This window comes from Leucopleurus acutus (assembly GCF_964270905.1).
Source record: "Leucopleurus acutus genome assembly, chromosome: X".
In the NCBI taxonomy this organism is placed as follows: Eukaryota; Metazoa; Chordata; class Mammalia; order Artiodactyla; family Delphinidae; genus Leucopleurus; species Leucopleurus acutus.
The window spans coordinates 111,783,912-111,802,222 of record NC_139148.1 but is presented as its reverse complement, the minus strand read 5'-3'; the positions used below and the strand labels follow the sequence as shown (position 1 = coordinate 111,802,222).

The following is an 18,311-nucleotide window of genomic DNA, read 5'->3' as shown; positions in this document are numbered from 1 at the left end:
AGTCATCGGACTTGCTCAGTGGTCGGCCCTGGCCTCATCGTAGCCTTTGGGTGGGTGACCAGATCCCAAGGTGAGATGGAGACAGCGTGGGACCCAGGAAGCTCTGAGGTCTGGGCTCTGAAGGCTGTGCCCACGGATTCCCCAGCCTTCCCTCCTCCACCACACTCAGTCTGCAGCCCCTCATTCCGCCCCACCTGTAGCGTGAGGTGTTTACAGTACTCTGCAGTTAAAAAAAAAAACCAACCAACTGTCTGTACACTCAGAGCCTTCCAGCCTACTGCTGCGCCCCCAGCCCCCTGCTCACCTCTTTGTGGCTGAGAACAGAAGAGCCGTCGAGGCTCTCCAGGCCAAAGTTAGCCTCCTCAGCAGCCCGAGCGCCTCATTTCTGTCCCGAGAGCCTGCAGATAGAGACAGTGACAATGTAGAAAGAGGGCATACCCTCCCCCAGCTTGTACAAGGTGGACGACGCGCTATGAATATTCAGCTCTCACTCCGGCAGGCAGCAAGCTCTCATCCACAGCCCCTGCCTGCGAGGGGTGTAGGGGTGCCTGCCTGGAGTGACGAAACCACAGCAGGTAGGGCCCTGGGCAGGCCGGCTGTGCCGGGCGGGGCAGGGCAGCCGACTGGGTGAGGCCCAGATTCCCCAGGCTGATAAGGCAGCCTGTAAACACCCAGCAAGGGGAGGGGGCAGAGGGCAGGCAACCACATGGCAAGAGAAGGGGGAAACCGGAGCCCAGGCCTAGCTGCAGGAAGTGGGGCTTGATGTGGAAACATCCTGTCCAGTGGGGACTAGACTGGTGGCCATCAGCAGTCATTCCCTCCACCACGGAGGCAAGCTTAGCACGCGGTGGGGCTGCCTAGGGGCCAGGCCAAGAACCTGATTCCTGACATCTCCAAAGGACATGATCAATGGGTCTCTATTATGGGTTATTCTACCACCTAGCACTGCTGGTGGGCAGGGGCGGTGGGGGGGAGTGAAATCAGGACCAGCTACCCCCCCCCCCATAGAGAAACTCAGCAGTGGAATCCTCTGAAAGCATCTGACTCTCATGGGAAAGTCCTGGTCGTCACTCTGCATGAGGAGCATCAGCTGGAACACCTAATCGTGTCCAGGCCCCCTGCAGCACTCCAAGAAGAGCCCCGTATCCAACATGCCAGTCTCTTCCATCCTGCAGGGCTTTATAATTAGAACTGCAGACGGTCAGAGCTGGTGGAGCCTTTTGCAAAGGATCACCAGACTCATCCACTTCACTTAACAGATGGGGCCGCTGGGTCTCAGAGATGGGCAGGGACTTGGCCACGCTCATGGAGACCTAAGTTGAAGCCCCAGCTCTAGAGCATTTTCTACTCCTACCCTGTTGCTCTAGATCCAGCCGCCAACCCTCATGCATAGGGCTGCCTTGCACACTCGCTGAACCTCAGCAGTTATGCTTGTTCAGGGTTATGGGGAGGCTGATGGGAGGAGGGAGCTTCAGAATCAGAAATCCGAAGACCTGGAGTCTGGCCTGAGCTGTTCTATGAACTTGCGTGTGGCCTTGAGTGAGCCCTCTCTGGGCCACTTTTTTTTTTTTAATAACAGCTTTATTAGATATAATTATAATTCAATACCATACAATTCACCCAATTAAAGTATATAATTCAATGCCTTTTTGTATACTCACAGAGTTGTATGTTCTTCACCACAACCCATTTTAGAATATTTTTATTGCCCCATAAAGAAACTCTATACCCATTAGCAGTCACTCCCCATTTTCCCCCAACCTCCGAGCCTCAATTTTGAAGAGACACTGGCTATAGGAGTGTTTTAAGGGGAAAAAACCCCAGCAATGTTGTTTAGGCAGATGGGCTAACCCAGCTTACCGGGAACTTAGATACAAATAGACCCTACCACAGAGAAGAATGGGGTGGGCCCAGCGATAGGCCCCTGGCCACAGACCTGGCACCTATGAGGTGTTCAGGGCTGACTTTCCATAAATATTTGAAACAACATGTGAACCAACACCCTGAGATAAGAACCCAGACTTAAATTATGTGTAAGGCGAGAGCAAGTGTATATTTATGGGGCAGGGACCATGCCTAAGCCACTCCAGGTCTGAAGCCAGCAACACTCTGGAAGCGGTAGTCTCCTGAGGTACAGGAATAGAGTCAGCCTCCTTCATCAACAGAGCCGGAAGCCTTGTACTCCACAATACCTCCTCCACAGCTGGCCACAGGGGCTCAACTCGTCACCATTTTGCCCAGAAAGTTACGTTTCACCTATCAGATGGAGCTTCGAGGCATCTGGGACACAGGCCTGGGAAGCTTTTGTTGAAGGACATCGTAGGGGCTCCGAGCCTTCAGCGTTGGGTGTTGTGAGCAAGCTCGGAGCTAGGAATCTGAGCAGGTGGTCGCCAGCATGGAGCAGTGGGAAAAGGCACAGACTCTGAGGTCACACAGGCCTGGGTTTGAGTTCTGCCTCCATTCTTGACAGGCAGTGTGACCTTGGTCCTGTTACCTCATCTTTTCTAAGACTCACTTCTCCTGCTTGTAAAATGGAACTATTAAAACAGGATTATTACCAAAAGAGATATAACTGGAAACAAAGTTCAAAGAGCGTACTAGTTGGAAATAAACCTGGGTTCAAACCCGGGCTCTGCCACTGACTAGCTACTTTGCGATGCTGTAAGAATGAAAGGAGATAGCCCTACGGCAAGTGACTGGCGCGACACCAGCCCCGCGGCTTGTACCCAATAAATGTAAATCCGTGCCATCTTCCCTATGCTCCACCCTGTCACCCTGTAATTTTTACTGTTCGGTCCCCTTCCCCAGAAGCAGAGGAAATAGGCTGGCGTGATATCAGAGGGCACAAAAGAAAATCTTGCCCACTTTAAATGAGTACCCACGCCACTCTGCCCCTCCTGCAACATGCCCACGGCTGAGGCCACAGTGGCTACACCCGCCATCCCGGGTCCAACACTAGCTCAGATCAGTGCCAACCCCGCAAGCGCTTGCCCTGAGCTGGCACCGGTCTCAAGTGCTTCCACCCGCTCCGCCCAGTCAGGTGTGCTTTCCAAACACATGCCACCAGCTTTGAGTTGGGCTTGTAACCAAACCCTGTCCCTGGGTTTGCACTGCAGATGTAGGGAGGGGCTGGCAGGAGCCCGGGTGCACATCCAGATGTTGTCTCTGAGGCTTCCTTGGCATCCTCCATATCAGCTGTGAAGCAGTATTTACTCCAACTTGCGGGGTGGAGCGGGCACGCCCCTCAGGGGCGATGGGGCTCTATCGCAGGGGCGCTGGGTCTTTTTGGCTCTGGAGGCATGGAGGGAGGGGAGAGGGGGCGAAGCCAGACTGTTCTATTGACAGGAGGCCTGGCTGGTCAGGGCTCTTAGCCAAAAGCACAAGAAGATGACCTCTCAGAGCCGGGAGACCATCTTCCCATCCCTTTTCGTTGGCCCATTCAGACCATCATTTCTAGGGGTCCCCTTACCCTTAGCTTCGCTCACTGCTACTTGAACCTCATGGAACACTATTACCACAGGGGGCCAAGGTGGTTGTGTCTATCCACTATTAGGACCCCATCCCAGGCACCAAGGCTTCTAGAACCATCATCATGTACTTCTAACTTGTCTTCAGGGGGACTGACAACTGGGCAGAGGTGCAGAGCCTCAGGCTACTACTGCTCCTCTGACCTATTGCCTTGGGAAGGCCTGGCAGAGCTTCCGGTCACCTGCCCGGATCCCTCACGGGCTCACAGCCCCACTGCTAGGAGCCCCACCTTGCAAAGGCAACTGGGATGTATTTACAAGTAGAAGTCACCACACCAAATCAGCAGCGGCTGTGGAACGTGATAGCTTCCTGTTCCATCACCCAGAAAATGCCACTACCCTTGACCCGCATGTAATAGAATACTTTGCTCTCCATTGTTGCCTCTGTCCATCGGCGCTAGGGACAAAATCATGCAAAGTTTTGACGTGCCATTGATTTCAGTGTCACCTGCTGCTCCGAATTAACCACCATGGTTGGCCTGGTTTCCCCAGGCTCTCTCGCTTCAACCCGTCTCTCCATCTGAAGCCACCCAGGGCTGGTCCTCAGCCCAGGCAGAACTGACCTCAGCATTTACAGCCCACTCTTTCACCCAGCAGGCTCACTGTGCTCTCCAAGGTGATCGCTAGGTGAGGTGATGAGCTCATGTGTACTCATCTGCTAACAGGAGAGGGTTTGTGGAGACAGTCCCATCTCCCTCCCAGGTCCCGGCTCCCCCAGCCCAAGCAGGCTGGCAGAGGAGCTGCTGGGGCGTCCCCTTGTGTAGACAGCTGTCTCCTCAGCCTTCCTGTGAGGGATCCTCCCCACTCACCCACAGGGCCCCTCCCCTCTCTGCACTCTCTGACCTGTGTGGGGCAGGGGCGGGGCGGGGCTGGGAGGGCCCGCAGGCCCTGAAGGGGAAACTGCTGAAACCCCTGGGACAGGAAGTGGCAGAGAGGGGCTGTTTCCTCTGGCAGAGCAGGGGTGCGGGGAGGGCTGGCCCTATCTCCTGCTCCACTGCCTGTCTGCTGTGGGCCCTGCGAGGCGGAGGAGAGCCGAGAGCCCTTCTTTCCCTGCCTCCACCCCACCCCGCAAAATGGAGGCTCCTGGACCACCGGGTGAGGGGGGGCGGTGCTTCCTCAGAGGAGGCCATGTTCATTTTGCCGGAAGAGGAGTTCGGAGAGAAGGGCAGACAGGTCAGCAGAAGGGAAGGGTCGGGCGGGGCAAGTGAGTATAAGTGAGGGGGCCCACAATGGTAGGGAAAGCCACAGCTGGGCAGGGGAACCTTCTGTAAGGTCTTGTTCTGAGAGAAAATGATCAGAATGGTGCCTGCTCAAAACTGTGAGTTGCAAATGCAGCAGATTGCTGAGTCTCTAAGTTGTAGGGCTAGAAAGGGCCTGAGGCCATCCAGTCCAACCCCCCTCGCTGTGCAGCTGAGGAAACTGAGGCCAACAAAGCAAAAGTGACTTGCTCAAGGTCACACCGTGGGCAGAGCCAGGGCTAGAACTTTCTGATGAAAATTGGCAGTTTGTACTTGATGTGTTCCATGCCTCCCTCCAGGCACCTGTGAGTCTCCGTGACATTCTTCTACGAAAGGAGCTTGAATTTATTCACTCTGAAGGGGAGTGAAGCCTTTGGTCCAGGAGTCAGCAAACTTTTCCTGCAAAGGACCACATAGTAAGTAGTTTAGCCTTTGCGGCCCATGTGAACTCTTGTCACAGCAACTCAGCTTACGATGCAGAACCACCACAGACAATACGTAAACGAATGCATGTAGCTGCATTCCAATAAAACTTTCTTTGTGGACACTGAAATTTGGACTTCATATAATTCTTCTGTGGCAGGAAATATTGTTCTTTTGATTTTTTTCCCCAATCCTTAAAAAAATACAAAAACCGTCCTTAGCTCACTGGCCACACAAGAAGACGGTGGGCTGGATTTGGCACATGGGCCATAGTTTGCAGACCCCCTGCTTTAATGTAAGTCAAGCTAAGGTGTTAAGAAGAGGAGAAGGAGGAGGAGATATATCAGGTGAGGAAGAAGCAGGTAAAGCTTTGTAAAGGAGGTGACATTTGCTTCAGATCTTGAACACCGTGTGGGAATTGGCGCTGCAGAAATTGGGGAAGGGCATATCAGGCCTAGGGGACAGTGTGAACAAAGACGCAGAGGTGGGGAAGTCATTGCGAATGTTAAATGTGTTCTGCACATGTGTGGCCTCATTGTTATTTGCCAGCCCTGGGTCTTTGGCTGCTGTCTGTTATCACCAAAGGAAAGGGTTGGCTTTTTTGAGGATGCCGGAGAGACAATGAGGAGGGGAGAAAGAAAGGTCACCTGGGAGTCACGGCAACTAGCTGTGTGACCTTGAGCAAGTCACTTCTCTTTCCTCGAGAACTCGGTGTCTGCAGTTGGATGACAGGAAGGATGGATGCCATGATCTTTCAGGTCCCTTTTAACTTTGACATCCTGAGACTGAGTCAAGGAGAGGCGTTCAGCCATGTGGGGGAGGGGGAGGGAGGAGCCCCCGCGAGCTCCCGGTTACATCGGGGCTGAAGGTGCCCTCCCTGTCTGCCCAGCCCAGCCTGTAGGCTCTTTCCACCTCATGCTTTCTCGAGCCCGCCTCTCTGTGCAGGGGACGCTGGACTGCCCCTTGCTTTTCCTTGCCTGGAAAGTAGCCAGTAGGGGAAGGGGGCGTTTGGAAGGGGCACCAAGAGCCAAGCAGGTCTCAAACCCTGCGCCACCCCTCCCACCTGGGGGAGCCCCAGATCCCAGCAGGGAGCCTCTGCATTCGTTTCTAGGACACATGCTGGCAGGGGCCTAGACAAAGAACACTGTCCCTTCAATAAAAGTTATCTGACTTAATATCCTTTTGGTGCCCAGCCACAGATTGCCCCAGCTTCTAAAAAACCCACTAATAAATTTAATTAGTCTCTGGTCAGTGTGTCTGTCCCCCGCCCATCCCCCCCCACCCCCCGTGGAAGCAGGCAGGCCTTACTGGGGGCAGGGGTGGGGGTGGAGTGTGTGCCATTCGAAGCATTTTCATTCAGCACATGCAGCTTTCTGCTACAGTGTCCAGAATGCCAGCCTCGCCAGGCCAGGCCTGCTCCTCTGGCCACTGAAGGCCTGTCGAGGCCCCACCTGCCAGGGTGTGTGTGTGTGTGTGCGCGCGCGTGTGTGTGTGTGTGTGTGTGTGTGTGTGTTTAGCAAAATGACTGTCTGGGCCCTCTTTTTTCCACCATTAATCCTGGATTTTTCAAGATAATCCCAACTTCAAAATGTCCAAACTGAGCTCATGTTCTTGCCATATTTCCTGCCCCAGTCACTCTATCTTTTACAATTCTCACAGCAAGAACAGGTTGCAATCTTGAGGTCTCTGCAATTACTGTATGGCCCTGTACTCTGTCATTTTATTCCTTCAGGGTGGCCCTGGGATTCACCTCCTTGGCTCCAGGTGCCCCACCTGGTCCCCTTCCATCTCCTCAACTCATGCACTCAGAACAAACTGATCTTCCTTGGGAACTGCTTGCTTTATGCCCCTCCCTTGCTCAAGAATCAACAGTAACTCCCAGTTGCCTTCCAGATCAAGTTCAAATTCCACCACCTGGTGAATCGAGGCCTATGCACTTATCCCCCTGATTTCCCTGCCCCCCAGCCAGTCCCACCTCCTCCCCATAGTCAAACTGGTTTCCGCTCTCCACCATGTTTGATGATTGTTGGTTATGTCCCCCCCTCAGCCTCCATTTCATCCCACCACTCCATTTCCCTTTCTTCCTGTCCATCTAGGTAAAGATATCCTGAAGGCTTAATGCATGACCTCAGCCAAAGAGACACGGATCTGACCAGGAAATCTAAAAACACACTTAGGGGGTAACACAGGGCTCTCACCTACATTGACCTGCTGGCCTTCCACAACAATCCCGTGAGCTAGGGAGGATGGCCTCGTTTCCCGGAGGAAGAGGGTGACCTGCCTAAGCCCCAAGGCAAAGCTGGGTCCTCTCGCTGGGAAGCCCGTGCCCTTACAGTCTGCAGGGACTTCTGGGGTCTTCTAGGCTGTGGCTGGCAGCGCACCCCGCTGGGGTTCAGTAGCTGGCCTGGATTTGGCTTTGCCCGCTTTCCCGCAGCATGTTCTCCCCATCACTGACTTGTTCTTCGCTTCCCAGGAGCGCTTGGTGCCCCTCTGCCTCCTGCTGGTCCCTGGAGCTCCGGAGATGAGGGTGTGGTGGCTGCAGGCACCTCCAGGGGGCGCTCTTTTAGCTTTCTCAGGCCAGGCCCCTGGGAGTCAGGACAGCTGGGGAAATAGGTTCCCTTTGTCATAGCCCTCCCCCCATCCCACTGGGGCTTCTTCAGTGCTCTTGCCACATAACCACAACCCAGAGGGCTAGGGCTGGTTGGAGGTGGTGAGGACAGGGGACTGGGAGCACTCCTTCAACCACAGCAGCCTGTCCCTCCCTACAGGGCCCCCATCCCAGGAGAGGAGCCAGCCCCTTCCAAGCCAACAACTGGAAGCCTGCAGCCCACCCTATCTATGTTCTAGAGCCATGGGGGGCATCCAGGAGCTTAATGGGGTCCCCAGCCCCCTTGCTCTCTGGGAGGTCACCTGGAACTCATCATCTGAATGAGTGTGTTTTAATTTTCAAAGCACTTTCCCACCACCATCTTCATTCACCCGAGACTCCCTGGTGAGCAGCTGCTAGGCCTGGATTCCCCTCAGCCCTCACCCATCTTAAGGATGACAGAGACCACAGCCCAGAAAGATGGCTGACTTTTCCGGGGTCACACCTCTTGTTGGGTCTCCTGGAGAAAGAGGAGCAGACGTCTCTGTGCCTGCGACCTGCAGCCCTGACCCCTCCTCCAGTGCGCCAGCTCCGGCGGGAAAGTAGGGGCAGGCCTGGAGCTGAGAAAGGGCAGGGGCAGTTGGAGAGGAGCTCTGGGCCTGCCTTACCATCAGAGCTGTGACAAACCATACACGGGAATCAGGCAGTGACCGAGGGCCAAGGAAGGAAACTGGGTTTCTTGTAAATAAGCGCAGAGAAACCCCAACCAACAGAGCTTGCAAAACCTTTATTTTTTTCCCTCCCTCTTCCTGATTTCATCTCAAATGGAGGGAGTGGTAAGAAGGCAGGAATAGAGGAGAAGAAGCTGACAAAATAGCTGTGGCCGGGGCCCCTTCGCTGGGCATCTGTTCGAGGAGGGGGGTCTAGCTGGCTGCTTGGAGTCCAGCTCTAGTTGGACCAAGGTTGTGCAGGGGTCCCACACTTGGCTTACTTCTGCTACGTCCATGGCTACAGACTGGACCCCCGAGTCTGGCCCTCTGCCTCTTAAATACACGCCATTGGTCATGTGGTGCAGTGTGCAAACGTGCAGCGTGATGACTATTGGAGGAGGGGCTGTTTTTAAGTAGAGGGTACAGCTGTTCCTGGGGTAGTTTCCATTTTGTTTGTGGTTGTGGGGGCGGGGTGTTGAGGGAGTGGGAAATGGCATGAAGGAAATTGTCACTTCCTTTCCAGAGAATTCCAGAAAGGTTTCAGGGAGGACGGGGTATTTCAGGAGTGAGAGCTGGCTGCGAGAGGGCGAGGAACTGGAGAACTCTGCTCTGTGGGCCCAGCTGACCATCTGGCCCCCATGTTTGCCGGCGTGTGTGAAAATGCCACGGGGGTTATTAGTGATTCTGTGAGAGCCATTGGCTCAGCCGAACGGGTGTAGATTTAAACTTGCTCCATGGAGACTGTGGACGTGGCTTTCACATAGGGGCTGTTTCCTGTAGGGGAGGCCCAGATGGGTGGGTGCTGGACACCGCTTGACATGTTCCAGTGACGGCCCCAGAAAGGGTCTGTACGTCTGAAGGGGGCCCAGCTGTGATGACGCAGGAACAGCCCAAACCACTTCTGTTTTGCTATTTTGGTTTTGAAATGCAATCACAACCACAGAGAACCAGAGGTGTGTGTTTGCAGGCGGGGGGTGTGGGCACCCTCGCTGTCTTGCTCCCTCCTGTGGCGTGCGTGTGCACACACACAGGCCGGGGGCCATATGCTCTCACAAAGGCTTTGCTTTCAGCCCAAGTAGGACAGGCCATGGGAGCCAGGGATACTGCAGTGGCCTCAAAGGGAGTGGAGCTCTTGCCACCCTGGGAGTGGACTTTGACTGGAGCCAGCTGTGAGCTTTGCAATGATGGGGCGGGGTGGGAGGAACTCAGCACCGGTTACTAAGGGTAACCAGGTGCCCGATTCCTTGAGCCAAGTGTCCTTGTGGACCTTCCTAGCCCCCCACTCACCCATGAGGCGGTGTCCAGGGCTCTAGGCCAGTGAATGTGTGTCCCAGGGCGTCTGTAAGGACGCCAGGGAGGGGAGCCCCTGTGCGGGCCTCCCCGGCCTCCAGCAGGGCGGGCCTTCTTGTGCTGGTGGCTTCTTTGGTTTCAGGTTCCTGGGAGAGGGAGGTTATTTTGAGGGACTTGGGGGAGAGTGAGTGAACATGCAAATGCGCCTCTCCCCACCTCTCACTTTCAAATCCTCAAACATCTGAAGGGGGAAGGGTGAAACCTTCTGGACTGGAAGGTTCCATGGGGGTGAGGGGAGACTTTTCTTAGCTTCCCACCCCCACCCCACACACCTCTTCACCTTAACTTCAGGCTAGAGCTCTCGGGCAGAACAAGAGACCAGGATCAGCCTTGGGTGCTGGCTGCAGCCCCACAATAGCCACAATTCTGGGCCGTTGGGACCTGCACCAACCAAGTCCTGAATTTGGATATTTAGACACGCTGATACCTAAAGACGGCAATTGGATTTGTCTCTATCTTGTATTTCAAACCTCTCCTTTTTGCCTTGATGGCCAAGGGCTCCATCCAATCCAGTGGGAGCTGCCTTCCCTCTCCCACCACCCCCCTAGGAGAGCGGGCCTGGTGGGGGCTCACCCCAAGGACCCATGGGCCACGTACACATTCTGCTACTGGCATTCTTCTCCTGGGAAGCAAGAGGACTTTGAGTTTTCCGTGTGTGGGGCCAGGTGGCCGTGGCGGCCCTCTCGCCAGCAGAACCCTGGGCCCCGCCCCGGCCCACTCCACCACAGCCAGCTTCTGCCAGCCGGCATCGGCTTGGTGTGCAGCCAGTATTAGCTCGGGCTTGTCATTCTCACAAAGGCAGGCCTGGCGGAGGAGGAACCGACGACTGAGCTTGTGGCTGTGCTGGCCCAGACAGGACCAGAGCCCTTTGACACACAGAGGCTCTCACACACATATCCCCACACCCTGCACATATGTATATCTACAGTGTGTTTGCATACCCACAGCAAACCCCCTCCCGAGCTCCCCCATTGTAAATTACAGTGCAGAAATACACAGATGTAACACACACAGAGCACACACGTTTCTCTCTCCCCTGTAAACTAGAGCACGTGACATCCACCCCACACCCAGTGTATGCATGGGTATACTTATTGCCCAGAAAACACACCTCACTGGTACTAGCTGACCAGTACCATTCATTCATGTGTTTGTTCCACAAACATACATTGAGCGCCTGCTACATGCCCAGCACCGTGCAAGGTGCTAAAGTTTCATCCATGCCCTCAGTGAAGCCACGTTCTAATGGGGGAGGTAAGGGAGGTACACAGAACTGTGAAGAGAAGCCAAACTGATGAGCAAACCTGGAGGGAAAGGCCATGGCGGAATGACCTCGGAGGAGAGAGGGGCAGACACAGGAGTTTCATGTTTAGACAAAGTGGGATTAGGTGAAAGTGATCGCCTTTCATTTGATTAGTATGAGAATGCTTCCTGGGGGCAGACGGCTGGCCTGTGGGAGGGCGGGAGCTGCGGAATGCGGGCCTTGGGGCACTTTGGCTGGGGGAGACAGACCTTCCAAGCATAAATGGCCCTGGGAGGCTTCTCCAGGAGGCCACAGGCTCCCGGGTCACGTGCAGGTGGGGGGGGGGGGCGGGGTGGTGGTGGTGGTGGAAAGCCGTGCTAGCAGGGCTCAGCCTCTCATTCACCCAAAGGGAAACTAATAAGACCTGCCACGTTGACTTGAGAGACTTCTCAAAGTTTTTGCTTGGGGGTGGGTGGAAAGGTGTGGGGGGGGCGGAGCCAGCCCTGTGGGCTAACGGAAAGGAAGTGGGAGAGGCCTGGGTGTCTCCTGTGGGGGAGAGTGCTCATCAGGGAGGTCACCCGTGATATCCCCCTCCCTTTCCTCCCCTTTGTCCCTCTCTGAAGTTCCTCCTTTCTTTACGGGCCAGGAGAAGGTTTTGCCACCCTGACACAGCCAAAGGAGTGTCGAGGAGCTGGGGGTCAAGTGTGTCGCTCCTCCTATGGTGCGTGGAGCCAGTTCTTCAGACGCTTATGGTTGAACCAGGCTGTTCGTAGACCTGCCACACCTACACACACGCGGGTACCACGCAGAGCAGAACCCTCGGGGCCAAAGCCGTGCTACCTGAGTGTTGGGGCTGGAGATGCTGACCGCGCTGGAGGGAGGGGCGTGGGAGGGGAGGGAGGGGCGTGGGAGGGGAGCCAGGGCTCTGGGAGGCAGGCCTGGGTGCTGCGCAGACGCCTCGAGAAGGGCAGCGAGCACAGGAAACAATCAGAGGCCCGGGTGCCATGTGAGCACCCGAGGTACAGACTGTGAGTGCCACAGAGGACAGACGTGTGGACTGCAGCAGACAGATCTCCTGGAAGAGGGGGGCCCTGAGCTGGCCCTGGACGATGGGGAAGGTCCCCTGCGCCCTTCCCCCAGCTGCGGCTCTCCTCGCCGGTTCCCAGGGTGACAGTTCAGTATTGAAACTGAAAGCAAAGCTAAACCAAGAGCGCAAGCCACATATGGCACAGAGGCCATCATCTCTGGCGGGCGGCGGCGGTGGCTGGGTGGTGACGAGAGCGCAGGACATGCGGCCCACCTGTCCCTCTGTCTCCAGGCTCTCTGGAGGCGTGGTTGAGTCTGAGAGTCCCATCCCCTCAAGCAGGGTCAGGCTGTCACTGGCCCTGACAACACAACCCCTACAGTGAGACATGACTTCCACTGTGGACTCTGCCCTTCAGAACTCAGTGGCCTCTACTCCCAAGGCAAACCAAGCCAGGCAGAGCCTAGAAGACCATCCTGTGCGCCCAAATGTCCCCACCCCAAGTCTCGCACGCAGATTCTTTCCCCAGCCAAGGGTACTGTAGGGATTCTTCATGCTCCATCCATGAGGCCAGATGGGCTGCCCCTGGCTTCCCCTGTGGCCGCATCCTGGGGATTAATCTTCAGAGTGGAGAGAGCCCGAACTCCCGCTATCTCTCACCTTCTCCAGAGGGTGTGGGAAGGGAGGGAGGCCAGCTCAGGTGCAGATGCTGGTGACCCAGACTGGCATCGAGGCTCAGCCTCTTCCCTCTCAAGGCGACTCAATTTTCTCTTCTTCCTTCTTTCCTTACCTGCCTCCTTTTCTTTTCCCTCCCCCTTCTGCTCCCACTGTCCTCCACTTTTGGCTATCCCTCTTCTGGCAGTCTGTCCTAGGAACAGAGCTCAAGGAAGGTGACTTACTCACTGCCCCGTCTCTCCCTTCTCTGCAGGTCGCTCCTGCGCTTGGCCCAGCTCAGCATGCAGCCTTGAACCTGGCTTAGGCCACCACCTACTCCAGCTCTCTACAACCCCTATTTTACCGTGGCTCGTGGTGTGGGCTCTAGGCTCCAAGGTACAGCATCTCTTCATTTAGGAAACCCCACGCCTCCAGAGGGCCCTGCAGATCCTGCAGTCAGCTCTCTGAGAAGACAGCATGGCTATTACTCTGCAGCCCAGTGACCTGATCTTTGAGTTTGCAAGCAACGGAATGGATGACATCCACCAGGTATGGCCCCAGAGAACAGAACCTGGTCAGCCAGCGCAGACAATCAGATAGACACAGAGAGGCAGGCAGACAGCCAGTGAGCTGGCCAACCAGCCAGCTAGCCAGAAAGCAAATATTGTTGTTGTTGTTGTTTTCATGTATATTTTATTTATTCATTTATGTATGTTTATTTTTGGCTGCGTCGGGTCTTAGTTGCGGCACATGGGATATTCGTTGCGGCATGCAGGATCTTTTGTTGTGGTGCGCGGGTTCTTCATTGCAGCGCTTGGACTTCTCTCTAGTTGTGGCATGCGGGTTTTCTCTCTCTAGATGAGGCATGCGGGCTCAGTAGTTGTGGCACGCGGTCTTAGTTGCCCCGCAGCACGTGGGATCTTAGTTCCCTGACCAGGGATCAAACCGGCATCCCCTGCATTGGAAGGCAGATTCTTTACAACTGGACCACCAGGAGAGTCCCAGTCAGCAAATATTGATCAAGCACCTACTAGGTTCAGGACAATAGGGGCTGCTTGCCAGCCAGACTGTGCACCAACGCGCCCCATGCGGCCAGGCAGTAGTCATCGCGTGGTCGTTTAGTGAGCTGGTTTTGCCCACGTGCAGTTACAGGGCACGTAAAGTTCCCAGGCCAGCCAAGCAGCTGCTAAGTACACTAGCTGAGCTGTCAGTCAGCAACGGGCTGAATGTACACGTGTACACTGACCTCCATGTGCATTTTTGGCCACTTTGCTTCACCTCCAGTGTCACAGTGAGAAAGGTGCTGGGACAACCACATAGCGGGACTGAGAACTGCCAGCTGGCACCGCAGGGTACAGTCCAACCCCCAGCACCTTCAGACTCATGTCTCTAGCCGGTGGATGAGCCCTTCCATAACCGTCTTTTCAGCCTCGATCTAAGGATTCAGGATAAACTGGAGATAGGTTCCTCTGGTGGGAGGAAATTGGAAAACAGGACAGGATTCTGGCACTCAGGCCCCCACTGCTCCATACCTTGCCTGGCACTAGGGTACTTATATGTACCCGTTGGATGGTGTCCTGGCACACTCATCCCTACCCTCCACTACCCTCCTTCCACACACTGGAGAAGAAGAGGCAGCCAGGTCCGGCAGAAGGAATGGAAGATTAGAAGTCCAAAGCCCTGGGTTCTGATCCCAGTGTGGCCACAGTGTCACCTGGGCAAGTCCTGTCCGCGACCCTATCTGGCTGCCATCTCCCCATCTTCACCAAGAGGAGGTCCAGCTGGATTATCTCCAAGGGCACCCCAGCCTAATTCTGATGCTGTCTATCCCAGATCCCTGTGAGGATGGGAAACTTTGTCCAATCTCTAGTGACCTGCCAAAGGCTGCCCCCTAGTGGGCTTGGAGTACATGGTACTTTCTGTCCAGCTAGGTCTTAACCTAAAGTTGCTCAGTTTTATCCAGCATCTCTGGCGTGCCTAACCTCCTGGACGAAGGGAAGAAAAATCTAACTCTACCTGGGTTCTCAACTCCGCTAGTCACTTTTTAACTTGTTTCTAGTCCACTCAGCAATTATTTCTGTTCTTCATAAAGGCTGCTCTTCACCGAAGCTGTTCTTCCCTCCCGACCCCACGCCTGCCCCTCCACCCTCAGCAGACAGCCTCTCCTCCAATCCACAGAGAAGCTCAAACCCAGGGACGCCCTCACTTTCCCTCCCTTCTCCCTCTTAGCAATAACATCACCTGTTCCTATTTCCTTTCCTCCGGCCTGGGACAAAGAAGTGACCCTCTTCCTTCCAAGGGTAACACCTACCCCAGTGCTTAATCTCTTCTCTCCTGCCGCCTTCAAGACCTCACACCATCCATCACCTCCTCTCTCTCGTACCTTTCAGACCTCCCACACCTGTCTCCTCAACCTAGAACATTTTCATGTCTCCCCAACCCTAAAAGAAACCCTTTCCTCCCTTCTGCCCACCTCCTCCAACATACCACCTTCTTAGGTCTGTTCTTCTCCCCAGTGTAGCCTCCACCCTCTGGGTTTACTTTTTCACCTCCCTTCTCTCACTCTTTTTAGGAAACAATTTTTGTTGCAAAATATACTGTGAATACAAAAGAGGTAACGTATAATGGAAAAGAATCTGAAAAAGGACATATATATGTGTGTGTATATGTGTGTGTGTGTATGTATAACTGCATCACTTGGCTGAACACTTGAAACTAACACAACATTGTAAATTAACTATACTTCAATTTAAAAAATGAATACAAAAGAGTGCATAAATTATATATATATATATATATATATTTAAAGAATAACTATAAAGTGAACACGCATTAACTCACCACCCAGGTTAAGAAATAAAACGTTACTTGTCTCCTAGAAGCCCCTGATGCCTAAAGCACCTAATGAGAACCTACTGTATGCCAGACCCTGTTCTAAGCGCTTTATCTACATTGATCTGTTTAAAAAACCCTATGGGGTCAATAATATGACCGCCCCAGTTTTATAAAGGAGGAAACCGATGCACAGAAAGGTTAGGTAACTTGCGCAAGATCACACTGCTCGTAAATAGCAGAGTTTGGTTTCAAACCCAGGTAGTCTGGCTCTAGATCAGCACAGTCCAATAGAATTTTCTGAGATGCTAGAAATGCTCTAGATTTGCGCTGTCCAATGTGGGGCCATGTGGCTATGGAGCACTTGAACTATGGCTGGTGCAACTGAAGAACTGAAATTTTAATCTTGAAAAAATATACACAGTCACCGGTGGCTAGTGGCTATGGTGCTGGACCGGTAGCTCTAGACTCTGTGGCCTTAATCACTATGCCCACCTGCCTGCCTCCCTCTGTCCGTCCTCCCTGAGATCTGTTGTAATGTGTTTTGAGACCCCAGCACTCCCCTGAAACTGCTCTAGCCAGGTGACTGCCCAGCGGCCAAACCCAAAGCCAGTTTCATCGATTTTATTCTTCTGGATCCTTCAGGAACATTAGGCAGAACTGAGCATTCTCATTCTTTTTTTCATGAAGAAAGAATTAACAGACTCATGAAAGAAAACTTGGAAAATACAGACAAGTAGAAAAGAAAAAAATCACCCAAAGTCCCACAACCAAAATATATAATTATTATGAACATCCTGGTATATTTCCTTCTATTCGTCATTTTTAAAAAACAGTTGGGATCGCACTCATTTTTTAAATTTAGCTTTGTTTGATTTTAGAACAACTATGTCCTCTGGGGGTCAAATTCTCATCCCAATAATTTTATCCACTCCCAGGGATGAGCTCTTGGATACATATTTTTGACTCCCTGAGGTGTCTCCATTTTAAGTATCTCGGTGGTGCCTCCAACTCACCATATTCAGACACTTTCTCCCTTATCTTTCTCCAAAAACCTACTCCTCGTCATTCTGGGTTCCCCCTTAACAAGAACAGTATCCCCATGCACCCACTGAATCAAGCTGGAAATCAGAACCCTCTCCCCCATCCAGGCAGGGACTAGGCCCTTACCTTCCTACCTCTATAATGCCTCTGTTCTTCTGTCTTCATTCCTACTCTCATCACCACAGACTGAGCCCTAAGATGTTCACAATCTGAGCCCCTAACCCTGGTACCCAACCCTGAGCATAGGCTGAGTCCCTCGCCCTTTTTGCCATTGACAAATCCTTTCCCACTGGCTTCAGAATGAGCTTTATCCTTCTCATAGACTGAGCACTAACCCTGTTCACCGATTAACCCATAACTACGACCAGTTAGAACTGTCTGCCCCTGGTTGAGTGCAGCTGGTACAGAGTTAACCCATCTCTAGTCATTAAGAACCCACTCAAAGCACCACCTAGTGAGGTTGGACCCAGAGCAATGTCATGCCCTACAAAGGACAGCCCCTGAGGGATCCAAGAATTAGGAATTGCAAGAAGGGTCAGTACGGAGGGCTTCCTGGGAGAGGCGGGTGAGCCCTGAACCAGATCCCTCTCTTTTCCGTAGCTGGAAGACCCTTCAGTGTTCCCAGCTGTGATCGTGGAGCAGGTCCCCTACCCCGAATTACTGCATCTGTACTCAGGCCTGGAGCTGGACGACGTTCACAATGGCATCATAACAGACGGGACCTTGTGCATGACTCAGGATCAGATCCTGGAGGGTAGTTTTTTGCTAGCAGGTCTGTTTCCTTCCTGGGCAGAGAAGGTGTGGAGGAAAAAGGGGTTCTGTCTTCAGGGAACAGTAGTCCACAATGGCTTCTAGTGACCCCACGCAGCCAAGGTCAAGGCTCCCAACAGTTGGAAATTAGATGGGGTGATTAGGATAAGCAGGAGGTAGTACCACTTCAGAGAGGAGGAAACCACCTAAATGGATTCATGATCTCCTGAGATGGAGCGGGACAGTGAGGGGAGACCAGCTGGGATGGGTGTAGAGAAAGGTGGAGAATCAGGGTGGGAGGCGCGCTGGTCCCCTCCCGGCTGCCCCCGGGCTCCTTAGCTCCATTCTCTGAGCTGGCCCTGGTTGTAGCTGCATCCACTGCCCTATGCCCTGAGGGAACTTTTCTTCTCCCCCACATCATGGAACCTGGCACCAGATGACAATGAAGCAACCTCGCAAACCATGTCAACCACTGAAGTCTTGCTGAACGTCGAGTCTCCCAATGACATCCTGGATGAGAAGCAGATCTGTAAGTTTGAACCCTGGCGCCTTAAGTTGAAGCAACACAAAATTCCCTTAAAAATATCACATCCGTGTATTAGATTCTCAGGGACATGTGTGCGCACCCACACCCACCCACCATATACACATGCACGCGCTCTTTGGCTGTGACTGGAATGGGAAGGGCAGGACGGCACTGGAGACAAGCAAAGATGGCCAGGGTGACTGTTTGGGTTTTTTTTTTTTTTCTAGTTTTTCAATTATGGTAAAATACACATAACATAGCATGGACCACCTGAACCATTTTTCAGTGTGCAGGTCCGTGGTATTAAGTACATTTGTTATGTTGTGCAGCCGCCACCTTGTAAAACTGAAAGTCTGTCCCCATGAAACACTAACTCCCCATTTCCCCTTCCCCTCAGCCCCTG

The 18,311-nt window shown here is 53.5% G+C and overlaps 1 protein-coding gene across 1 annotated transcript in view; it reads left to right on the top strand.

Moving 5' to 3' along the window:
- ELF4 (E74 like ETS transcription factor 4) overlaps positions 1–18,311 on the top strand; it is a 36,485-nt gene that overhangs the window by 13,106 nt on the left and 5,068 nt on the right. The window contains exons 2-4 of the mRNA XM_082864149.1: positions 13,031–13,305; positions 17,233–17,404; positions 17,819–17,911. Of these exons, the coding sequence (XP_082720275.1) occupies positions 13,234–13,305; positions 17,233–17,404; positions 17,819–17,911 (337 nt within the window). The 5' untranslated portion in view covers positions 13,031–13,233. The remainder of the gene's footprint in view (positions 1–13,030; positions 13,306–17,232; positions 17,405–17,818; positions 17,912–18,311) is intronic.